The following is a 26874-nucleotide window of genomic DNA, read 5'->3' as shown; positions in this document are numbered from 1 at the left end:
CTCTAACAAAATCCTATACAAGTAAAACATTTATGGATGAAACAATATGATATCTGGGATTTACTGGGACCCCGAAAGATTTGCGGGTTGGGGAGAAGATGGGGAGAAAGGAGATAGTTAAAATCCAATTGGCCAAGTGTTGGCAATTATAATGAAATACGAGGGTGGGTATGTGAGATTTCATTCTATTATTCTATTTTGTGTATAAATGGAAATTTCCATAATAAAAAGATTTCTAAAAACTGTTATGCTTCCATAAAACCCAGGTCGATCCTACCTTGTACGTTGACGCTTACCTAACTACTCCCCACTCATGGATAGGCCCCTCCCTAGTCAAACTAATGGCGTGGCCAGTGTTATCCACGGGAGCACAATGAGTTACTACAGCCATATATTATGTATTTGTTCCAGAGATTTTCAGTTGCCTCCTAAATCTCATGGCAGAAAGGAGAAGCGGGGAAAGCAATTAACATTTCTTAAGAGCCCACTGTGTGTACAAGACTGGACTGCATGTTTCTCATACAGGCGATATTCTACTTTCGTTCCATATCCACTTCTCCAGCACAAGGCTGGGGTCTCGGTGTGTGTCTCATAAACATCCGTTGGAAAACACAAAGGAATTATTAAGTAAACATCAGCACAACCATCTGGTGCACTAGTAGGCAGCCATCAAAGATAATGGAGAAGTTTCTAACGACATAGGGAAGGACTTATGTTATAATGCTAAGTCAAAAAAAATCAAAGCACAAAATCATATATATATGGTATTGACCTTAACTCTATAAAAACTGGCTAGAAAAAAGACTGGATGGATCTCAAAATGTGCTTATTTCTGGGTAGGGGATTATTAGGGATATTTTTCCTTGTTTCTATATTTTTGAAATCTGGTTAACTTACATAACAGGGGTCAGCAAACTTTTTCTGTAAAGGGCCAGATAGTAAATATTTTCAGCTTTGCAGGCCATTCAATCTCTGTCACATGCTCAACTCTGCCCCTGTAACATGAAAGCAGCCATGGGCAATATGCAATTGAGTGGGCATTGCCGTGTTCCAGTACAACTTTATTTACAGAAACAGGTGGGGGGCCGGCTGTGTCTCATGATCAGCCGTAGTTTGCTGAGCTCTGATATATTACTTTATAATCAGAAAAAAAAAGTGTTATCTAAGTTATATTAAGAATGCATTCTTTGACTATGAGATCTTGGTACTATGATTAATAGAGCCCAGCACAGTACAGAAGGTTCACAGCCATGCTTTATGCTGGTACCCGTGCATCATAAAACACAGGAAGTCGAAAGTCAAGTTAGAGAATCTGAGAACGAAAATTCTTTGCTGGACAGAGGAGTAAAAATTCATGATACCAGTAATTAATACAAACTTTATCTCTATTTTTAAGCCTAATATGTTTCATTTATTTAGATTTTCTTTTGTGTCTTTCAATAAAGTTTTATAATACTTTAGAGAGCTCTCAGAAATCTATTATTTTTAAACCATAATTTAGGATGAACAGAAAAAATTAAACTCTTTTTTTATTTTTTTCCCTCCAGAATTTCTGAAGCAAAGGCCCTGGGAGAAAGTATAAATGAAGCAAGAAGTAAAATTGGTAAGCAGATGATACTCTGTGAGCCTCTTTCACAGCCCATTTTCCTGGTGAAAATCAGGTCATGATGTGCCTCCGAACAGCCACAAAGCCTAGTTTCAGGACAGCCCTGCCAAAAGTCACTTTGAGAGTGGAAGCTGTCATCTCTCCTACCATCCATCAGGAAAAGTACTTTCTTATGTCTAGAACTTGAGCTTCATCCTCATGCAGGCCTGAGCTCTAGCATCCCAATGAGAAAGTTTTGCTTGTCCCTGGTGTTTTTCAACAGTAGCTCAACTAGTCATAACCGCACAATTAGAGTGACATTTCGTACTTTCAAGTGCTGTGAAACACTTTTACACCTCCCAAAGCTTACACTTAGCATTTTGGCATAGGTGCACATTTTTCAGCACCTTTCGGTAAGCCAGTGGGAGGATGAGAAGAAAAATGAGCCATTGTGTCTTTCCAGGGCACAGGCTGATGAGCAGGGCTCCCCCACTTAGGTGAGCATTCCTGGAAAGGTGAGGTTAAGGCAAGGGGCAAACTCAATAAAGTGTGCCTCATATCTTTGTCACAGTGAGAGGAAAATGTTTCTTTCATCCCAAGGTAGAAGACACACAGGGACCCATCTCCCAGGCGATGGCAGCTTTGCAGAGGTGTTGCTTGTGCCTTCACCTCTTGCTAAGGAAGGCAGAAGTTACCTACCTGTTCACAGCTGACTCCTATGTCTCTCTTGTCCCCATTTTCCTCCCCTCATAAGTGAGGACAGGACAAAAGCCACTATGAGTGTCCCTTTTGTTTTTTCCTACAGGATATGGAAAATCACAATAGCCTCAGGTCATTTCAGTTTCTAAACAGGAGCCCCACATTCTCTTCTGTGGCCTGAAGGGAAAGGGCTGAGGCAGCCAGGCCCTGAGCCATGCCCAGCACCACGCCGAGAATCTCTAGAGTCTCAGAGGTTCTTAACCTAAGGTCTAGGAACTTAGATGGGGGAAAAAATGCACCTTTATTTTCTCTAACCTCTGACTGCCATTTGGCACCCTTCAATAGGAATGCAGACAGCAGACCACAGTAGAACTAGCAGCACCTGTCACCAGAGGAAATCACAGATGTTTTCATTTCACAGCACAGCATGGCAGACATCATAAAATATCTTTTATACTCATCAGTACTTCAAAATCACGGTAGTTATTAGACTCACTGTTAGATCTTATTTAATGCATTTGTATAAAAGCACATAGATGTTTCTATATCACAAAAAGTTTTAAATTTTGATAACTATTTCGATATAATTGGTTTCTCTTAAAATCCTATGTTTTCATTTTATGCACCTAAAATCATCACTCTGAGAGGGAGTCCATAGCTTCATCAGACTGCCAGAAAGATCCCTGGCAAAAAGAAGATTACAAACTCCTTTCTTGGCCTGGATTCCTGAACCCCCTAAAACTGCATGAAAAAACTTGAGGACTAGGAGTGTATGTGTGCATTTTTCTGGAGATACTGTCCATAGTTTATCTGGTTCTCAAAGGGGTCAGTGACCCAAACCAATAAGGAAATTGGTTCTAGACCAATGCCCCATCAACAGTGCCAGGACTTCAGGCAGGAAAGCAGACCCTGCTGAGGGAAGGCCCAGTCCCATCAGCAGGGCAGTCCTGGCCTACCTGGCTGGGTGGCCAGGAAGAAAGGGGAGACGGGGCGGTGGGGCGGGAGGAGAAGCAGGCTTTAGTGGATCTGAGCCGACTCGTCAGTGTCGTCTGACTCAAAGGACCCAGTGGTCTGTTTTCATCCCTGGGAGGATCAGAGGGAAAGACCTTTTATAAAATGCTTCTCCCCAAAAAGTAATAGAAAGTTTTGCTCTTGAAAAATATCTAACTCTCTAAACCAAAATAAAACTGTTCCAACACTAATGAAATAGACTCATGATGGAAGGCACCATTGGCCTAGGCTAAAATACTTAGCTTTTCACTCTGAGTACGATGGGCTGTTGTCACAAATAATTCTAAATTCCCCATAATTTTGGTGCAATAACATATGTCAACAGATCCAGTTTGCCATGTTCTCGAGATGAGGCAAGTCAGAGGCTCCCTGCACGCAGTGTACAGGTGTACCCTGCCCAAGAGCCAGGGGCCAGGGGTATGAGGGCCATAATTGATCTCTCAGAAAGCATGGCTGTGATTTACACACAAAAGGTCCAGATATGCTAGCAGCAGCCTTGGGCAATAGACCTTTGTTTTTTCTGGATTATAACAGGTAAAGTTCATACCAATGTTGAGATTCAAGCACCCATTGCTACCAAGAAAGTGGCTAGTTCAGTGGTGCTAATAATGTCAATGTCACTCTTACTTCACTTTAGGCAAATAGCAGACTAAGACCCATCTGCTGGCCACCCATCTTTCAAATGCACTCTTGGCCCCCCAAGGGGGCCTAGGTGAGTGGATCGCTGAGACTTAGCCAGTGGCCCACCATCACTGCATCTCAGACACAAGGTTAAGATTAAGGAGGTATAAGGTGAAACTTGTACACGTATTTTAAAATTTCCAAGGCAACTTTGAAGGAAACTGGTTTCAGGAGATTTATGACATTTCTGAGTGCATTTTTCCTAGGGAGAAACTAAATCAAGTGGAATTTTCAGTGCCCAATGAGTCCTTTAGAGAATTTAAGAGTCAGGAGGTGGGAACATGGCACAGATGTACCATCACATGTGTGGGATGGTGACTCAGATCCGCTCCCAAACTATGCCACATCCTGCCTCCGGACCCCGAGGCAGAAGTGGGATGCTGTTGAGTGCACATGTAATTGGCCTGCAGAGAGCAAAGGAAAGCTGTATTTGTGAACTACAGATCAACCAGCCCACATGTTTAAAGTTCATGTTGCCACTGTCTTCTCAGGTCATTTACCTTTTCTCTGCCGTTGTGACCTAGAGCTGACATTCGAGTTTCATTCTCAAAAATCCCTAAAGGCTGTAAATTCAGTAGTGACCACATAATATCTCATTTTTACATGGCATAATCAATCAACCAAACTTTCCATCTTATTTCCTTTTCTTATAACAAGCCAACCCAGACTCGGTAGATGAACTCTTGCCACGAACTCCATTTTTGTCCTTCTCTGTACACCATTTACATCAATCCTGATGTTGAAACAGTTGAAATCAGAAATGAAAGAAATAACCAATTTAGAATCTCCCTGAAAAATAATAGTCTTTGTTTCTGTAGGAGAGCCATTTTCATTGTATTTACCTATCCCATACCCGAGAACATTTAGGCTGCTTTTCATCACATGGGCTGTGTTTTGAACACGTTCATATACACCCTGCTTCCATCCATCATATCTCTAAAAATGCCGTTGAGCCTAAAGTGTGGGAAAAGAAATAGACTGCTTTAGAGGCAGTGGCATAAACCAGGCCATTTTTCACTTATTAGAATTCTGGCATTAGGTTTTCTACATCACTGTTCTACCACTGGCAGCATTGTCTCTGGCAACAAAGGGCAATGAATGGCTGTTCTTTGGCATAAGGCCCACTGCTAGACCAGTCCAGGAACCAGCTGCTTTGGACGCAGGTGAAAGAGTTTGACTGCCACCTCTTGGCACCTCTTCCTCCTCCACAGACCCCTCCAGGCCTAAATGAGAACTAATGTCACAGGAGGCTGCACAGAAGGGTTTTCACTAGTGAGCCAATCAGTGATCAATTCAAAAATCACAGGAAATGTAATAGAAGTAGGTGTTAGTGAGAGGTGAAGGGAAAAAACACTAAAAAAGCTAATAAAACATTCTGGAAGTTTTCTTCTCCTCCAAATTTCTTTCTACTCCAAATTCAAAGAAGGACTCCAACCCACCATTTGAACAATATCCTTTTAAAAAGTGTTTCTCTTGTACATTTGGGTTTCAGAAAAATTGCTTCTCTGATCTGGGTCTCCATCAGCAGAATAAATAGGATGATTGTTCAGTTTTGAGCATTTTGTGAACTTCAATTTTCCTTTGAGGTTTACTTCTGCACCTACCTTGTGCATCTTGGTTTCTAGTATCTTACCCTGGAGTAGGGAAAAGATGACATCCAGGTCATTCTGCTAGATTATGAAGAGCTGAGTGAAGTATGTCCTTTTGTTACTACTTGTCACCAGCACCAAATAACAGCCACACCAACAACAGCTTCCGCCTTTCCTTAAGCACCAACTCCCTCCGTCCCGAACTGAGAACTTGACCTACGTTAATCCTCTCAGGGAAGAGCCGTTACCTTTAATGGCTCTATACCTATAATACAGGTGGGTATTACCATCGGTCAGAGATTCTAAGATACACAATTTGCATAGTCTTAACACCTCTGATATCAGGATATATTTGACCATCCCACTTGGTCATTTTTTCACATTCTAAAAACCTCAGTGATGAGGATGAGCCTTACAGTTGATATAGTCTAGAGTCTATGAAATACCTTATTACCATTACTTTGCAGATTAAAAAAGAAAATTGAGTTTCTGTGAGGTGGCCTAGTAAGTAGTCAAGCTGGAATTATAATCCATTTCCGTGTCCAACTTCAAAACTTTTAGATACAGTATAATATCTCCATAAATTCGGATTTATCTGACTTTGACATTTTCTTCTGTGTTTAAAACTTCACTAAACTGTCACTCAGTTTTCCTGAATCTTTGGCCTTTATTCAATGTGCCCAAGAAAAGTCTCAAACTAGACCCTAGCTCATGCACACATAGCCCAAGAAGTTAAAAAAGTCTTTGCAACATGATTAGTAATAGGTCATCATTTGCACAATGGCCCAGGCTTAGTAGTGGGGGCGAGTGGGGTCTGAAACCCAACCTGCCCTTGCTCTCCATTCCATGTGCGCCAGCCCAGAGTTGCATCTGCCCTTGGGAAGGGACATCTTTCTCTAGATTGCAGACAGGTGTGCTGTGGGCTTGCAGCAGCCCTGGTAGGATTCAGTGTCCCATGTGGGTTTCAACTATCATTGTCAATGGTTTGGAAAATAGAACAGAAGGGTTGTATTTTCAGGTTCTATGCAATTCCAACCAAGTGGGTTTACTGATGCTTCAGAAAACATGAGAAAATTCAAAACATAAACTTCGATGAGGTTCAGTTGGAATAGGTGTAATGAAGTACTTATGCTTAAGTACCAAAACCAGCAGTGATAAGGACTAGAGAAAGCCCGATGAAGGGCAGACATAGAAGTCATCACGGACCACAAAATAAAAATATGTTACCATAAAGTGAAAAAATACTATATCCTCAAAAGTAAGAAATGCAGAAGTCAAGAAGTCATCTTTCACTCTGCCCAACATTTCCTTGCTGACTCTACCTCTCCACAAGAAGAGAGATGGTTCAGAGAAAAGCAGCTAGAGTGATGATAAAGAAGTTACAGAGTAGACTTTTTGCTATATTAAGTAATTCACCACATGTTTATTTTAAATAACAAGCTCTGCTTGTGCATTAGAGTATTTAGTCTGATTTTTTAAAATTACACTTATCAAAATATTCAATTAATTTGTGCTTAATTTGTATTGGCCAGGATGTTTGTCTGTAAGCATAAAAGGAAATTTATTGTCTCATGTAACCAGGAAGTCCAAGGAGTATAGCTGGCTTCAAAGCCCCCCCCCCCCATCTCTCCGTGCTACTTGACTAGGTTCTCTGGTAGCCTCTCCCTATTTAGTGGGAGGGTGCCTCTGAAAGCTCTAAATTGACGTGGTCTGCAGAATTCCTAATCCCAGAAAACAGTATCTTTCCCAACAATGTTGGCAAAAGTCTCTGCAGGGAGGAATGATTGGCCTGGCTTAAGTTCACGTGCCCATCCCTGAGACAATCCCTACATGCAGGGAAATGAAACACTCTGCTTGACTGCCTACATCCTGTGCCCACTCCTCCGGCTGGGGCTTAGCCCATCTGCACCACATAAACTGAACAAGATTTTTAAGGAATGGAAGAGGTACCTTTCTCCAAAGGAAGAAATGCTGGGCAGACAACAATCATGTCCACTACAAACCTTTCAGAAGTTTATCTGTGGCCTGAAATGAGACATCTGTAAAGGAATGGATAGCAGTTCCTATGAGAAAAGATAATGATTAGACTAATTTACCCTTGGGAAAAAAGAAAGCTGTGAATGGGGAGTTTAAAAACTGGTTTTTAGAACCGGTGCTTCTGCTGTAATGGAATAAATGCAAAATTACATGCTAAAAAATAACAGGGATTGTAGGAAAATTAAGATTGGGAAGACCTCTCAAAACCCATGCAACTTTATCACTAGAACTCTAATAAAACTAATTGCAATCCTAATAAAAATAATGATATAAATAAAAAGATTAAATTCCTAATACATATATTAAATTCCTAATACATAAGGAAATACTATATAAAACACCAGATTTTTTTTTCCCAAAAATGAGGCTGTCATGATAGAAAAGGGCATAGGAAGGGTTGAGGCACTGAGTTCTGGAGACACGGACAACACGCACAGAGATGGGAAGAGCCGCACAATGAGAGAGAAGCTCTTTCTACTACGAAAGAGCACCAACCACACTGGACCTAGAGGAGGAAGGAGGGGAACAGGGGCCTGTGTACAGAGCTGTGCTTCTCCACAGCCTGCTGGGCTCAGCTCTGCTAGCTTCCTTTGTATTTAGCAACTTTTCTTCGTGGTGCAAAACTTACCAGGAAAAAAATCCTACATGAACAAAGGAAAGGGCTGTGTTACACTGACGTCTCGGTGCTCACCAACTGCACATGAGCTGATTCCTGTTAAAGAACCATAGTCGTAAGAGAACCAACTGTACCTTACTTGGTGTTGCACAAAGACACCGATAAATTGTACTTTAAAAAGACTCAGAAAGGAAGAAATAATTTTCAATTGCTGATTATGTGAAAAGAACATTTTGTCAAAAAGGTCATTAAATGGATAGAGAGTCTAGGCCTCTGTAAAAGCAGGATAGATAGGCATCTTTCTGAGATGACTCAGGGCATCTAGAGATGAGAAAAGCAAAGCTGGTTTCTTAAGGTCTTTCTCTAACAGTTCAGAATGTTGAAGTTCCAAGACACGCAGTTATCTGAGTGACAGCCCATAACCGGTATGACTGATGTCCTCTTGGAACTGATTGAATGTTTTGCTGTCATAGTTTGGAGATCAAACAAAAAAAAAGATTTGAGCAAGCAGGAGGGTTGTAGCGTATATTAACTGACAAGAGGTAACACTAATAATTGTCACGTATTAAGAAGGAAGCAATGATTGGGCAGAATGTCAGCAAAAAAAGATGGATGGCTGCCTTCCAAGAGTCCTGACAGGGTGGTCTTACCTTAGTGAATGAACCAGGGTCCAGGGTCTAGCCTTGGCTGGATGGACTCAGGGAGGCCATGCCACTCAAACTCACTATAAACCAGAGAGGCAATTTTTAAATTTACCATGGAGGATGTTCTCTTATAGACAGGAACTCTTAAACTGCCTCCATCCAGGACATCTTCTCCCAGGGAACAAAATAGACTAGTTATTGGAAGGTGGGTAAATAGGCATCCTCAGGCACAAAAGGAATCAAAACAAAGAGAAGTAAAGAGTTTTGAGAGAGAGGTCCTCACAGTCACGGTGAAGCCTCGCCAGGCGTCCGTTGCCCACAGGAGTGAATATCTCTGCCGCAATTACAGTCAGCCTCCAGGCTGACCATCACTCTTCTGTGCATAATACCCTTTCTCCAGAAAAGGTTAAATACCATTTATTAGGTTTCTACTTACTAAAAAATAATTATATCCCACTCCTGCTTCTCCAGGGTGAACCCCGAGTCACTTTGAATAGTGTTTTGGGTCACAGGAACAATCACTTTTAGTTTGGCTCTTTTGATTTTCAGAAATAGAAACCCAGTTGAGCTAGCTCAGCTTTGGATGCACGTGTGGTAATAATGAGAATCTCATCAAGATACAGTAATATGATCTGAGACCCCTCCAAGCTGGAATGGGAGCCAGAACCAGGACCAAGGGGCCCATCAGGAGCCAAGGTGGCTCCAGAGCCCGTGCCCTCTCCCCATGCGTCCCTCGGGGCCTCTTGCTACCTCTGTACGTGTCTGCTCTGGCAACCTGCTGGCCCTGCTGGCCATAGTCCTGCTTGCTCAGGACTTTGGTCTGCTCTGGCCCTAGCTGTACCTGAAGGCATCCTCTAACATTCTGTCCCCAAAGCTAGCGAGCTAATTATTTCCTTGTTTCTTAGCTCAAGGTTATGAGAAAGAGAACTTGACTTGCCCAATTTATCTTTCTAGGCCTTCAGGACAGCAGCTGCTGGCCAGCTTAAGAATGTGCTGTCTTTGGGTCAGAAACCCACCTCTGGTCCAGGGAGGAAGAGAGGTCTTATATTTCAGAAAGTGGCCACCTAGGCAGCAGAGGGTGTGACAGACTGTGAAGAGGATAGATAAAACAGGCACAATGATTGATGTCTCATATCCTCTTGGTTGTATCTCATGGAGAGCTGTGTGAAGATTTTTGCCAGTTCAGCTCTTATAAAGTGACATCAATTCCTTTATTTCTAGGTTCTCGAGGAAGCACCTCACCATTGCCCCTTTGTTTTCCAACAATAATAGTGACTAGTCTTTGTAAAGTGCATTATAATATATAGGATTTTTATTTTATTATTTTTATATAGTCCAATCCATTGATCTTTTCTTCTGTTACTTTCTGCATTGCTTTTGTACCTAGAAAAGGTCGTTGTAATGGTAATGAACAATGTTCATTGCCCAGTATTTGTTTAATGCTGTCTTAAATTTTCTTATAGTTTTTTATTGTTCTGTTTTTCACACTCAACTCATTCAGGATTTATTGTGGAAATGCATAAGCTGAGGCTCTAGGTTGAATCTTTTTCCAAGAATCGATTTTCCCAACATCTATTTCGTTTAATGAAATGCCTTAAAATAAGATTTCTTCCCCTCGTAGGAGAGTCATTTCAGATTTTCAGAAGGCAGCTAATGCATTCTAATCTCATTGTAGTGGTAATGTACATCCTGACATGATAATTTTCATACAAGTGTTTCAAAATTAACTTTGCCAACAGATACTATTATCTAGATATCAGAATAACCCTGCAGAAAAGTGCCAACTTTTATGTAAACCAGGAAGCTCACAGATGGGGAGCAACAGGCGCGTATCTGTAAGTGGGTGGTCCCTCCAGGCTGACGGCTCTCTCGGGATGCTCTAAAGGGAGGAGACTGTCTTTAAATACAGCAGCACGAGCTGGGCTCACCTTACTCATTTGCCAGGGGAAGATAGTTGGTACCATGTTGTTCACTTCAAAGGAGGAAAAGTGTATTTCATTATCTTATGTTGATTAAAAGGGGAATAATTGCAGCTGAGGTAGAAGTAGGAGTAGGGGCTTTGTCGGTGATGCTGAACAGGGAAGAGCTGAAAATAGCAGAGGGTCTGTTGTGTCTACTGTCACCTGAAAACACTGATGAGTACCCTGCTGAAAACTACCCACAGCTTTCGAAACCAGAGAATACACAAGGGTGGGACCATCCCTCCCCCACAGTGGCCATTCTGCTCAGGGTGGAGATGGCCTTGGTTTGGTGTTGGCTTCGTGTAGTAACATGACCCCGTGGACCAGCCCTGCTCTCTAACACACAGTCTGCACCACAACTTACTTAAGCAAGCCTAAAAATATACATGTGTAGCTCCATGGCAAAATGTGCTAATTAAAGCACAGACCTTCAGAAGAGAGGATGAAATATTGGGCAGAGACATTCGTCCATCCAGAGGGACTCTGTGCTCCCCTTCTGGCAGGTAGATGTCTGCTGTTGGACATTTAAAAACCAGAGATGCTCCCAAGCACATCCAGGCTGCATCACTAATGAGGCGTCTCATGAACAAAAGCCCAGCCCAGGCAGTTTGTGTGGGGAAAGTAGTAATAGCAGGCCCCCGGGCAGCTGCCTGAGCGAAGCTGAAAGGTTGGCCAGGGGCAGGCCAGCTAGAAGGAATGCCACAGAGACCCCCCTGAAGTCTGGTGTCAATGTTTGGACAGAGCTGGGGTTGCCTGAAAGGACTGAGAGCAAACAGAGAAACTCCCGGTCAGCCATCATGTGTCTAAGCACAGACTTTGGACCAGCGAGAGTCAAAGAGGTCGAGTCCCCACCACAATGATAATAATGGCCAACTTTGATAGAGGTACTATTATTATCCTCTTATTATAGACAAAGAAACTGAGGCCTAGGGAGGTTAATAAATGTGCCCAATAATACACAGCTAGTGAGGGTGGAGCCAGAACTAGAACCCAGTTCCTGTTGGGCTCCAAGGTCAATGCCCTTAGATAGCAGGAAAATTCACAGCCCAGCCAAGAAGGAGGTATTAGGCCCCTGTTGTATAGATGCCCAGGAAAGTCACATATCCTCTCTGAGTTTAAGCTGATGATGAAAAGAAGGAAAAGGATCCAGTGAAGGAAGGCTTTCCCCATCTTTACACCAGGAAGATAATAAAGGGAGGAGGCAGAGAGCGTGGTGGGAGTGGAGAAGGGCTAAGTCAGTCAAGGGAGGGCGAGCCTACCTTCCTAGGGTCTCTCCCCTGATCTGGAGTTTAGAAAGTTAGGGATTCATTGGAGGGTTTGTTTTTGTCTGTTTATAATTGCCCAAGTGATCGATGGGTGCATTTTGCTGTAGAATGCTCCAACACTACAGTAATGTATGTATCAAAATGTAAGAGCCCCTCTTTGTTTCCTCTCCCCCAGTACCAACTATGACCCCTCCCCAGAGGGGAATAACCACTTTCAACAATTTGATGCATGTCCTTCCGTCCCCTCCTGTGCATTTGTAGATAGACAAATGACAGATAGATAGGTAGATAGGTAGGTAGGTAGGTAGGTAGGTAGGTAGGTAGGTAGATAGATAGATAGATAGATAGATAGATAGGCAGACAGCAGACATATACAAAGATACCTTGTTTTGTTGCATAAATGGGACCTCAATGTGCATGTTATTCTGCATCTTTCTTCTTTCACTTAACAGTGAGTATAGGTCTATCGCTCACCATTTTTGATGCGGCTGCTTTGAAGTATGATTCAACCATGATCTGTTTAACTACTCCCTTGTAACAGACATTTCATTTTTTCCCCCAACTTTTCTCTGTCACAAACAATGCAGGCATTTTTGTTTACAAATATGAGTGTTTCTTTGAGATAGATGCCTAGAAGTAGAACTGGGGAGAACAAGAGTGGATGTGTATTTTTCATTTTCATGATCACTCCCCAGTTGCCTTCCCAAAAGTTTCCATTGGTTTGTATACCCGTCAGTGTGTGACAGTACCGTTCCCCTGCATCCTTGCTTATACATGATAATATCTGGCATTTTAGGTTTTGCCAGTTGGAGAGCAAAAGAATGGATTCCATTATTGTCCTAATTTGCATTTCTCTGACAGCTGGTGGAATTGAGTGCTTTTCCTTGTGTCTCATATCCTTTGCCCACTGGTTGGTTCACTTTCTCGTTTTGATTTGTAGGATCTCTTTGTGTCCTCTAGATATTGGCCCTTTGTCTGTGGTATATGTAGCAGCTGTTTTCTTCCAGTCTGTCACTGGTTTTAATTTTCTCTTCAGATTTTTGGAAGAACCCTAGGACAGTTTCTTCTCTCTAATTTTTAAAAATTGCCCTGGATGAGACTAGTTTGTCTGCTCTTCTTTTTTTGGAATTATCCATAATTGGGAGTTATTAAGCCTGCCTCACCATAACACTGCTCCAAGGAAGATGTCCAAGGTAACCTTGGTCACACTGCACAGACGTCACTAAACAGACAGGGTCAAAACAGGACACGGTGAGTTCAGACCCTTTGTTTTATAGCCACCAGCCACTACACGAATAAATGATTCCTGTGTACAGATGGTTAAATCTTTTACCAGACCCCAAGTCTGGTGATTTTACTGCTGAAAATGTGAGCTTTGTAATGAGGTAAAAACTGATTTTATTAATTTAATCTCTGTTGAAGACATCTTTAATGATGCCTGAATATTTTAAAAATTTAAATTGTGTTTTGAAAAACAACTTAACACATGTTGAGATGATGCTGAGGTCTAGAAAGCCTCCTAATAAATAATTGGAATGTAGCAGTACCTAGCAACTCATTAGCAAATACTAGGGTCCTTGAGTGCTCCCTTTTGTTGGAAGACAAAAGCAAGTAATTAAGAAATGACTACAGAAATGGGTAATGTACAAAGTCAATTTAATAGACAGGGGACATCAAAGACATAAAGTTTATTAATTGCCTGCACCAGCAATCTAAAGCAAGACCAAGTCTATCTTTGGATGTTATGAAATGATGTATTCCTGCAGAAGTAAATACCACAATCTTCTAAAAAGGAAAAACCAAGCCATGGAGAGAAGTCATGAAGGGTTTAGCTTCACCTTAACCCCAGTGAGATAACTGGAACAAAACCTTTATTAACTCCCATAACAGAGGTGATATCACATGCAAAAAGGGGTCCAACACCTGGGAGGCCAGATACCATATCCACAGGTGGCAAAGCTGAATTGGGGAAGCCTTTGGCTTAACAGCCACTAACTAGGATGTGATGGGGACTCCCTTGACAGTCTCAACAAGACAATAATGGCAATACCTTTCTGCTGTTGTCACTGGAGGGAGAGGATAGATTGCAGAGCAAGGAGTTCACAGTCAAGGTTGACTCAAACTGCTGCCAAAGCCACAAAGCTGTTCAGATGCTAAAGAAGAATCCAAGGCCACTGATTCTGAATGAGAGAAATCCATTGAACAGAAGGGTTTGGTGGTGAGGGAAACAGCAGATTTGGCGGTAGTCTGCCAACAGGAAGTTGACCACCTTTAAATTAGCATTCTGAGTAATAAGTAGTAAAGATTGCATTGTAAAGATCAATACCCCCAAGCCACAGCTCCAGTGGATCTCTCTCCTCCTTACCCCCACTCAAAAACCACTGAGGCCTGCCCATTCCAAACAAAAATGTACATGCTCCTTAGCCTAACATTCAAAATTCTTTCTGTATGTCGATATAATTATATTAACATTCACATGCTTAGATGGGAATTGGGTTGCTTGTCTTACAAAAAAAAAAGAGACAAAAAGTTATATTATGTACATTTCTCTGCATCCTGCTTTTTGCTGCATCCTGAATTTCATATATATAGAAATTTCACATATATATTAAAATTTTCATATGTATATACATATGCATACATATGTGTATAAATATATTTCCCCGAATCAACTGGTGTGATTATATTTCATTCCTTTTAATGCCTCCATAATATTCTGTAGAATGATTGTGTCACATTTTCCATTATTTTCCATTTGACAGGTATTTGCTTTATTTCCATTTTTCTGCCATTTAAAATATGCTACAGTAAACACCCCTGCACACATATCCTTCTATACTGGTGCTTTAACTTCTATGGAAACTTTTCCCATAAAGGACCAGATAGTAAATATTTTAGGCTTTGTGGGCTTCATATGGTCTTTGTTGCATATTCTTCTTCTTTTTTTTTACAACCCCATAAAAATGTAAAAACCATTCTTAGCTCACAGTCCAAAGCCATACAGAAACAGACCACAGGACAGATCGGCCTGCCAGCCCCAGTTTGCCAATCCTTGGAATAAAGTCCTAGGAGTAGAATTTCTTCCTAAGTATATTATAATTTTTGCTGCTTTTGTGAATGGAATATTTTTCCATTTCCTGGGATAAAAAAAAAATCTATTTTTAAAAGATATTTTCCTAGTACCCAGTCATCTTACCAAATTCTGTTTTTAATTTTAGTGGTCTTTTTCTTGCTACAGTTTCTTGAGTTTTCTATAAATGTAATTATATTCATTGCAAAAGAAAAAATCTTTTTCCAGTATTTACACCTAGTATTTTATTTTCTTGTCTTATCACATTCATTAGACCCTCTGAATCACTATTAGCTAATAGTAACAGCCTCTCCTTTCTTGTTCCTGAGTTTAATGAAAATGGCTTAAGATTACACAATTTAGAATGACACAAGGCATCATAGGAATACGATAAGTATTGCCATACATCAACCAAGTCCAGGCTGTTAGAATTTCTGTAACGTGAATTTGATGTGAAGCAGATCTATAGTGCTCTAGACACAGGAGAGGTAATGGAGAGATTCAGTGTTTGAGAACTGGCCTGGTGGGTAGGTTAGAGGATCCCATAGACACAAATATCTGAGGTTTGATAAGGAATTAAGCACAACATAAATAGAATCAGCTAAGGAGCTGAGTGAAGGAGAGAGATTGAGTCTGCCCATGTGATGAGAAAGGGAAATGAAGCTAATATTATGGATAAGACTTTTCAGCCCTAATAGTACAACTGGCCGGTGAGATAGACGTATTCTTATAATAAAAAAACAGTGTGAGGATCCAGTTCTGGGCAAGATGGAGTAATCACATTCCATCCTTCTCTCCTACTAAAGGCAACTATGAAGCGTGCATGGAGCAGCTATCTGAGAACTCCAAAAAGTAAGTCGTAGCAGGCGGCATAGGGAAGGAGACCAGAATTCAAAGTACCATCAAACTGGCAACCCCAGAAAATCTTCTGGTGGCAATAACAGCAGCATCAGTCAAACAGAAGCCTAAAACTCTGATGGAGGAGACTCCTTTCTTCTGACCAGAGGAGCTTTGGTACCAAAAACATAGGAAGACTCTCCATTGCTTTTTCTCTCTCTCTCCTACCACTACTTGGTCCCAGATGCAGACATAGCCATGGGAATTGCATGGCAGGATTGAGGGGTACAGGAGTGAGGCCTCAGGGAGTCATAATGTGTCAGATGGATGACAGGGAGGAAGGAGATCAAGACAATATTTCATAAAGTTGTTTATATGATCTCCTGGGCTGACCTTCAAGCTGAGCATGCATGGATCTAAAGAGTGTACCAAAGTCTTGGACAATCCTGCTATAAGGTAGACCAACACCCATGTGTATACTGGCCACTGAGTGGCATACACGTGGAACAAACCTGAATAGCACTGCAAAGCCTTTGAAAGCAGAGCTGCTACTGGAACTACAGCCCAAAGAAGGCTTATTGGAATTTGTGACCTGAATCTAACCAGATTGACTGTCTGCTGAAACAAACAAACAAACAAAAATCAGTAGTCTTCTTGGGATTTAAACGAGACCCTGAAAATATCCAGGATGTGGTCCAAAATAACTTGGCATAAGAAAAACCAAGAAAAATCTCAACTCACAAGAAAAAGAAAATCAGTAGATACCAGACCCAACATGACACAGTGTTGGAATTATAAAGACTTAAAGTTCCTAAAACCATGCTTCAAAAATTGAGGAAGACTTTCTTGAAACAAACTAAAAGAAAGTCTCAGTAAAAATATAGAAAATATAAAAAAGAACCAAATAGAAAATTAAAATTGAAAAATAAAATAGCAAATGAACTCAATAGAAGAATGGAGATGACAAAGGGAAGATTAGTGAATTTAGAGAGAAAACAATAAAAATTATCTAATCTAACAACAGAGAAAAAATATTTTTTAAAATTAACATATCAATTGATTGCGATGTGAAAGCAGAATCTGAGAGGCTCTAGGAAGATTTAGTAGATGGTGGGGGCTGAAGCAAAGAGTAATGTGTTGTGAATTGTGTGGGATTTGAATATACAGAGCAGGGAGTGTAGGGGTTTAATGTTAAAGGATAGAAGAAAAATGGGCCAGCATTTTGAAGGGAAGGAAGAATCAAAGAAATCATTTGTGACAGAGAGACTTTTGCATGTCTAACAATGAAATATTACCTCTCATTTGTTACAATGGCTATCATCAAAAAGATAAGAAATAACAAGTGTTGGTGAGGACATGGAGAAACGGGAACCATTTGTACAGTGTTGGTGGGAATGTAAATTAGTGTGGCCACTATGGAAAACAGTATGGAGGTTCCTCAAAAAATTAAAAATAGAACTATCATATGATCTATCAATTCCACTTCTGGATATTTATCCAAAGAAAATGGAAACACTAACTCAAAAAGATATATGCATCCCTGTGTTCACTGCAACATTATTTACAATAGCCAAGATATGGAAACAATCTAAGTGTCCATTGATGGATTAATGGATAAAGAAAATGTGGTGTATATATATATATAATAGAATATTATTCAGCCATAAAAAAGAAGGAAACCTTGCCATTTGTGACAATATGGATGGACCTTGAGGGCATTATGCTAAGTAAAATAAGTCCGACAGAGAAAGACAAATACCATATGATCTTACTTATATGTGGAATCTAAAACAAAAAACAAACCCAAGCTCATACATACAGAGAACGGATTGGTGGTTGCCAGAGGCAGGGAGTGGAAAGTGAGCAAAATGGGTGAAGGAGATCAAAAAGTACAAACTTCCAGTTATAATATAAATAAGTCATGGGGATGTAAAGTACAGCATGGTGACTACAGTTAATAATACTGTATTGCATATTTGAAAGTTGCTAAGAAAGTAGATCTTAAAAGTTCTCATCACAAGAAACAAACATTTTTGTAACTATGTATGGTGACAGATGTTAATTAGACTTATTGTAGTGATCGTTTTGTAAAATATACAAATATCAAATCATTGTGTTGTATGCCTGAAACTAATATAATGTTATATGTCAATTATACCTCAATTTTTTTAAAAGGCATTGGATTTGAATAGACATTTCTCCAAAGAATATATACATATGACCAATAGGTAAATGAAAAGATACTCAACCTCATTAGTCATCAGGGAAAAGCAAATCAAAACCACAATGAGATACCACTTCACACCCACTACAATGGCTAGATCAAAAAGTCAAGTGCTGGAGAGGATGTAGAGGAATTGGAACTCTCATACACTGCTGGTAAGGATGTAAAATGGTGCAGTCACTTTGGAAAACAGTATGGTAGTTCCCCAAAAAGTTAAACATAAAGTTACCATATGACCCAGCAATTCCACTCAGAGGTATACGCCCAAAGGAACTGAAAACTGAAACAAGTTCATGCAAAAACTTGTACACAAATGTTGATGACACCATTCTTCACAATAGCTAAAAGGTGGAAATAACTCAAATGTCCATCAATTGATGAATGTATAAACAAGATGTGGTATATCCATGTAATGGAATATTATTCAACCACAAAAAGGAATGAAGTACTGATATATGTTACAACATGGGATGAACCTGGAAAACATTAAGCTCAATGAAAGATGTCAGTCACAAAAGATCACATACGATTCTATTTATATGACATGTCCAAAATAGAGAGACAAAAAGTAGGTTAGTGATTACCTGTGGCTATGGAGGATAAATGGGGAGTAGCTGTTAATGGGTATAGGATTTCTTTTGCGGATGATGAAAATGTTCTAAAATTATATTGTGGTGATGGGTTACAACGCTGTGAATATACCAAATACTGTTGATGTGTATACTATAGATAGGTGAATTTTATGCTATATGAATTATATCTCAATACAGATATAAATAATAAAAAAGAACAGAGCCACAGGGACCTGTGGAACAACAATAAAATTTTTAACATTTGTTTCATCAGAGTCCCAGAAAGAAAGAAAGAGCACAGTGCAGTAAAATGTATTTAAATAAATAAAGAATGAAAACTTCCTAAATTGATGAAACACACCACCTTATTCAAAGAAATTCACATCCAGACACATCATAATAATACTGCTAAAAACTTAAGACAAAGAAAAAAATTTGAAAGTTACCAGGGTAACAACTATTCACATGACTGTGGATATCACATCAGAAACCGTGGAGGCCACAAGGAAGTAGAACAACATTTTTAAAGCGCTGAAAGTAAAGAACTATCAACCTAGAATTCTATATCTAGCAAAAAATATCCTTCATTAACGAAGCTGAAATAAAGATATTCTCAGAGGAAAGAAAATTAAGAGAATTTGTTGCCAGCTACCAGCAGACCTGCTCTAAAAGAAATGCTAAGGAAAATTCTTCAGATGGATGGTAAATGATATCAGAAGGAAATTTGGACCATCAGGAATAAAGGAAAACCAATCAAAATGGTATATATCTAAATAAGTTGTCTATTATTCTTCTCTTACATTCTTAAAAAACATATGATTGCTGAAAATAAAAATTATAACATTTTCTGATAGGATTTTTTATGTATATACATATGAAATATATGAAAACAACAACATAAGAGGAGAGGGTAAAGGGGCCTATATGCTGGTAGAGTTTCTACATTCCACATGAAGTGGTAAGATATTAATTCTAAGGACATTTTGAAAAGTTAAGTGTATACGTATATTGTAATCCCTAAAGCAACCATTTAAAAAACTACCAAGAAATGTAATAAAAAACTGAATCAATAAATTAAAATGCAATTCTAAAAACACTCAAATAATTAAAAAGAAGGCAAGAAAGGGAAAACAGTAGAATGAAAAACAGAGAAAACAAATAAGAAAGTGGCAGACCTAAATCTAAACATACGAATACTTGTATTAAATATAAACAGTCTAAACATATCAATTAAAAGGCAGGGATTGGCAGAATGGATTTTTTTTTAAAAAAGAGTGAGCCATTTTCTGTCTACAAGAACCCTACGTTAAATATAATGATATTGATAGATTAAAATAAAAGGATGGAAAAGTATATACCATGCAAACACTAATCAAAGGAATCTTGAGTGGCTATATTTAATTCAGACAAAGTAGACTACAGAGCAAGGAAACTACTAAGGATAAAGAGGAACATGACATTATGATAAAAGGGGTATTTCACCAAGAAGTCCTAGCAATCCTAAATGTACATGCATTTAATAACAGAACTTCAAAATATGTGAAGTAAAAACTGACACAACTGAAAGGAGAATTAGACAAATTCACAATTAGAGACTTCAATACTCCTCTCTCAGTGATCAATAAAACAGTAAACATAAGATGAACAAGGCTATAGAAGAATGGAACAGTATGATCAACCAATGGGATCTAATTGACATTTATAGAACACTCTACCCAAAAATAGCAGAATATATGTTGTTTCCAGGTGCACATGAAGCATTCACCAAGACAGATGGTATTCTAGGCTATAAAACAAACATTAACAAATTTAAAAGAATTGAAATAATCTAGAGTATATTCTCTAACAATAATGGAATTAAACTAGAAATCAATAAGAGAAAGATAATGGAAAATTTTGAAACACGTTTCCAAATAACCTATGAGTCAAAAAGAAAGTCTCAAGAGAAATTAGAAATATTTTCAACTGAAGGAAAATGAAAATAAAACACATCAAAATTTGTGGATTGTAATTGAAGCAGTGTTTAGAAGGAAATTTATACTATTAAACATTTGTATTGGCAAAAAAAAAAAGGTCTAAAATCAAAAACTTTAGCTTCCACCTTAAGAAACTAGAGAAAGAAGAACAAAATTTTTCAAAAGCAAGCAGAAGGAAGGAAATAATCAAGATAAGAGCAAACATTAATTAAATTGAAAAGAGAAAAGAAATAAAGAAAACCAATGAAACCAAAACTGGTTCTTTGAAAAGATCAAAAACATTGGTAAACATCTAGCCAGATTGCTGAAGAAATAAAGAGAAGATGCAAATAATAACAAGAATGAAAGAGGGATATCATTACAGACATTAAAAGGATAAGGAATTATTGCAAACGATCTATAAATTTGACAATTTAGACAAAATGGACAAATTCCTTGAAGGAATTACCAAACCACCAAACTACCAAACTCACTCAAGGAGAAATGGATAGCATAAATTCTTCTATATCTATTAAAGAAATCAAATTCATGATTAAAGTCTTCTGAAAAAGAAATTTGCAGGCCCAAATAGTTTCACTGTAGAATTCTACCAAACATTTTAAAAATAAATAACACAATTTCATACAATGTCTTCCAGAAAATAGAAGAGGGAACATTTCCCAACACATTTTGTGAGGCCAGTATCATCCTGATCCCAAACCAGGCAAAGACATCACAAGAAAACTATAGACTAAAATCCCCCATAAACATATACTCAAAAATACTAGCATATTAAATCCAGCAATATATAAAAAGAATTAGATAGCACAATTAAGTGAGGTTTATCTCAGGAAAACAATTCTAGGTCAGTAGTCAAAAATCAATAAATATAATCCACCATAATAACAGACTAAGGAAGAAAAAATACATGGTTATATCAATCAATGAAGGAAATATTTGATAAAATTTAACATTCTTCACAATAAGAATTCTCAGCAAGCTAGAAATATAAGAGAACGTCTTCAACCTGATGAAAGGCATCTATTAAAAACTCACAACTAACATCAATGGCAAATGCCTTAATGCTTTTTCTCTAAGATCAGCAAAAAGACAAGGTTGTCAACTCACACCACTCCTATTTAATACAATACGAAAAGTTCTAGCCAGTGCAATTAAGCAAGAAAAATATATAGAAGGTATAAAGTTTGAATGGAAAAAATAAAACTGTCCCTATTCACACATGACATATTTGTCTACTAACGTAATTCCAAGAATCTACAGAAGAGCTCCTAGAAGCAATAAAAGAGTTTAGCAAGGTTGCAGGATCCAAGATCCACACACAAAAATTAATTGTACTTCTATATACTAGTAATGAAGAAGTAATGACCAAAACTAAATATTTATTATTTTATACTTTAAAAAGTATTATGTATATAGTTATAGAACATTTGTATATATTAAGTATTAATATATGATTTATAGTAATTTAAAAAATAGAAAGAGAAATACTTAGGTATAAACTAGGAAAACATGTGGAAGGTTTCCATCATGAAAACTACCAAATTCTAATGAAAGAAATCAAAAAAGACATGAATAAACAGAGACATACTATTTTCAATGATTAGAAGATTCAATATAGGAAAGATGTCAATTCTCCTTAAACTTATCTTTAGATTTAATATAATACTAATCAAAATCCCACCAGAACCTTTTATAGCTATAGAGAAGGTGATTCTAAAATTTATATGAAAAGGCAATGGAATTAGAAGAGCCAGAACAATTTTATAAAAGAAGAACACTGGAGGATTCATACCACCCAATTTTAAGACTTACTATAAGCTGCTGTAATCAAGACCATGTAGATATTGGCAAAGGATAGACATGTAGATCAATGGAACAGGTTAGAGAGTACAAAAACAGGGATGGGGGGGCAACAGCATCTGGTGATCAGACACTTCACCAAAGAGGATATATGGATGGCAGATGAGTACATGCAAAGATGTTCAACATCACTAGCCATTAGAGAAATGTAAATTAAAACAATGATGAACTATCACCACACCCTTATTAAAATAGCTTAAAATTTTTTTCATTTTTTTTTTTAACTGACAATACCAAGTACAGACAAGGATGTGGAGCAACAGGAACTCATGTCTTACTAGTGAGAGTGCAAAATGGTGCAGACACTTTGGAAAACAATTTGGCAATCTCTCGCAAAGTTAAACATAGACATATCATACAACCCAGCTGTTCAGCCTAGAGAAATGAAAACATGTTCACACAAAAACTTGTACACAGATGTTTATAGCAGTTCTCTTCATAATCGCCGAAAAATGGAAACAACGGAGTGAATGGATAGACTGCGGTACATATAATAGAATAATACTCAGCAATAAAAAGAACCAGCTTCTGATAGATACAACAACATGCAAAACCTCAGCGACACTGTGCTGAGTGAGAAAAGCCAGGCTCATAAGGCTGTACACAACCTGATTCTATTTCTATGACATTCTGAAAAAGACAAAACTATAGTGATGGCGAGCAGGGGTGAAGGAGAGTGTGACTCCACCAGGGCAGGATGAGGGAGTTTTTAGGGGTAATAGAACTTCTGGGAATCCTGACTGTGATGGTGGTTACAAAAATCTATATGTATGTTAAATCTCATAGAGAACTGCCCATTCACACACACACGCACATACACGCACAACCAAGTCAATTTTACTGAATGTTAATTTAATAAGTAAAAGTAAAATTAAAAAATAAAACGGTGTGAGTCCACCAAAGAAAGAAGACAGGAAGAAATATTAAATGACATACCTCAGCTATAATTTTGAAATGAGTCTTATGTAGAGGACTGAATTTTTTAAAAGTTTTATAGAAAGGGAGCATTAGGCAATTGTGTGTGGATTAAGGATACAGATTTGGGGAATTATTTCAGGCTGAACTCAATAGGAGCCTTTACCAAGTTTTTCCTCAATTTGGGCAGGCCATCAGGAGCGAGAGAGGAGTAGGAAATGGGGGGCTTCCATGATCAGGAATATTGGCAGAAACTCTAGGTCTTGTAATTTATTTATTTGGCAATTATTGTGCATCTTTTAAGTTCAAGGCCCTGTGGGGGACACACAAATCCCTGGGAGAGAGTCCCAGCCTCAGGATACTTATAAGCTGGTTGAGAAGTAGGAGAAAGAAGACTCCCAGGGTCTGGCCCTACAGTTACTCCACAGAGCCCTCTACTAATAACCAGCAGTGAGGGCTTCTCAGCCAGGCCTTATTGGCAGAGTAATAGGTCACCACAAATAAGTGTCCTGTGAAAGATTTGAGGACACGTTATCAGGGATAATCCCCTATAATACAACTTCCCCTTCTATGGTCAACCCAGCAAAATCTCTGGGTTTCTTAAATGTACCTCAGGAGATTCCCTGATCTCTGTCCCACTTAAAGACAGTCTGTTTATTTTTCAGTCTCTCTCCTGATAGCAGTGTTTCATCAAGGTCCCCCCAAGCCAGAGATGCCTTTTCCTGACTTCCTCAATGGCTGCAAAGTTCTGCCAGGCACAGCATGGAGTGAGTGAAATAGACTGAGGGACCCAGCCAAAGGAGGGTGCATTGTTTGCATTGTTCTAGGATGAGTCCTTGAAATGGCTTGAGTCCCTCATGCCCCCAGATGGTGCCCACCTCTGCCAGGGTTGGTCGAAGTAGCATTTACCATCATAGAAACACATCATCACCTTTCCACTGCACCAACTAAAAGGTGATCTCCACAAAAAATAGTTAAGGAGCTTCTGATGTCAGAGCTTCGTTTCCAAGGGGTCAACCCAAAAAGGAAAACTGAGGCAGCAAGAGAGACAGTAGCTCACCCCAGCACGTAGAATGTGAGCCAAGGTGTGGGCAATCTGGTTTCTATTAAAGTAGGGTCAGGAAAAAACTAGGGGCTGCTACAGTCATTCCCATCTGCTAGGCCAGAAATTAAATCTAAGCCCCAAAATACCAGCCTGCCCTATAAGAAATCAGGCTAGAATATTTAATTTCCTCTGCCTCTCTCTTTGTTGGCTTGGTTGTCAGAGAATTAGCTCTGTTTGTAAGAGAATATATTAACTATAGGTAGTAGTCGTCTTTTTCAGACAAGTAGGATGAAGAACAAGAAATGAAGAATAGAGCAGATGCTGTCAGAGCTCCACCCATATCCCCTCCGCACACCATGTGTGTGCACACTAGCGTGACTCCATCTGCCAGCCCCTTCCACTCTTCCTGAGAGCCTTCCCTAGCCATCCAAGGATGTGCCTGGGGCAGGCTAGTGCTAGGGAATTAACACCCCCACCCCAGGAGGCCTCAACCAATGACTGTTGGAAGTTGGTGTATACATACCCCACCTCCCTCACCCTGAGGGGGGACAGCTTAGAGTCATGTATCCTACACTGTCCCCCAGAGGTCCCCAGTGGGGTTGAGTTCCATTTGCCACAGTGGGAACTGGCTTGCAATTGCGGCCTTTACTGGCTGCCTGCCCTCCCTGTCTCACTTCCCCACTTTCTTATCAGTTTGTCCAGGGATCATTTCCCAAATAAACTACTTGTACTAGGGCTTGCTTGTGGGAGAAGCCACACTAAGACAGGGAGTCACCATAACTCAGATGGTGAAGGGAAGACAGGAAACTGGGGGCTGGATTATTCGGGCAGGATCTGAGAGAACTGAAGTGAGTTGAGGAAGCATAGGAAGTCCTCGGGCCCCTTTGACAGCTTTCTAGAAGTCACTAGCCATGTTCATGATGTCACACTATTAGGAATTCAGGGTGTTCTGTTTGCTATCCAGATACTTGGTTGTTCCTTTCTTGCTGTATATGCAAGATCTTAGCTCCCCCGTCATCCATTCTTTGTATTAGCATAGCTGGTAGTTTCCTAAGATCCAAGTAAAAACCACCAGTTCCACTAAACACCCCCTCATTGTTAATATAACCACCCACAAAGGATCGTTGACATTAGTCTGCTAACACATAATCCGTGGAAAACAGATTTCTGCAATTCCGTGGCACAGAAAATCATTACTTCAATCATATTGTCTCCAGCGGACAATATCCTAAGGCCCAGAGCAAAGTTCTCACCAGAAACTGCATGTGACACATATTCACTCTCATCGATACCCTTGACTGTGAAGAGAAAAGATTACCAGTATTCATCACCATGAGGAAGGAGTCAGATCTGTTTCCAATGACAGGTCAGCGTCAAAATCCTTTTATATGAACTTGAATGGATTCACAGGCTTCTCCCCCACAGCCCTACTGCCCCTCCTTGCCACACGCTTACTCAGGTCCTCCAAAGCAAGAGCTATTTCAAGTTGAGGTCTGTCGGGATGAGGAACAATCCTCAGATTCCTCTATTAATTCTTTGGCCGCTTCTTGGGCCTCCTGATGCTGACCAAATCTAGATCAGGTGTGTTTATTTTGGACCCCACGAGGCCTGGCCAGCGTGGCCAGCATACAGCCGTCTGTAAAATATTAGCTTTTGATATTTTTAAGAAGGGTGAAAAAGAAGAAATTTAACCAGATTTCATTTCTTCAGCAGTTTGCGAGTTCGGATTGGCATGGGTTAGGAATATAATCATCCGGGCTATGTTTGAAAGAATGCCGTCCTTTTCCAGTTTGCATGGCCTTCTCACCTCTCGCCCGCCCTTATGAGCCACACGTTCTTGTTCCTGGAGCGGGGACAGCATTAGAGGAAACTTCTCCCAATGGGTCTCATGTATCCCTGGCCTCACCTGCCTGTGACAGCCAAACAAGGCTGCACCTCCTTTTTATTCCCAAATTATTATGGCCAAAGTCCCTACTGGCTTTACTGCTAGAAATCAGTTCACTTATCTCAAAACAAGTCCCAGCCTATTCCTGAGAGTGTCTCTTGAATACTCTGGAGTATGTGCCTGGGGTTCCTCCTCCTGGCTTCCTCATCTTCCTCCACGCTGCAGGGGCTGCCACCTGCTGGGCCTGCTGTCCTCTGATGGTACCATTGCTGGTGGCCACTGCTCCAGCCTCAGGAAGCCTGCTTCCCTGGCTACTGCGTCTGACTAGGCCAGGCAGACTTTTACAAGACATTCCCAAAGGCCTGGGACTAATGAAAATGCTCCCAGGAGAGTAGCTATAAG

At 39.7% G+C, this 26874-nt stretch overlaps 1 protein-coding gene across 1 annotated transcript in view; it reads left to right on the top strand.

Moving 5' to 3' along the window:
• The window catches only part of KIF6 (kinesin family member 6), a 376398-nt gene that overhangs the window by 298942 nt on the left and 50582 nt on the right, over positions 1–26874 (top strand). The window contains 1 exon segment of the mRNA XM_014782562.2: positions 1548–1603. Coding sequence (XP_014638048.2) covers positions 1548–1603 — 56 coding nt within the window.

This window comes from Ceratotherium simum, chromosome 13 (genome assembly GCF_057802395.1).
Source record: "Ceratotherium simum simum isolate JZ-2026a chromosome 13, ASM5780239v1, whole genome shotgun sequence".
Taxonomy (NCBI): Eukaryota; Metazoa; Chordata; class Mammalia; order Perissodactyla; family Rhinocerotidae; genus Ceratotherium; species Ceratotherium simum.
The sequence above is the reverse complement of the archived record's forward strand: the minus strand, read 5'-3'. Positions and strand labels throughout refer to the sequence as shown.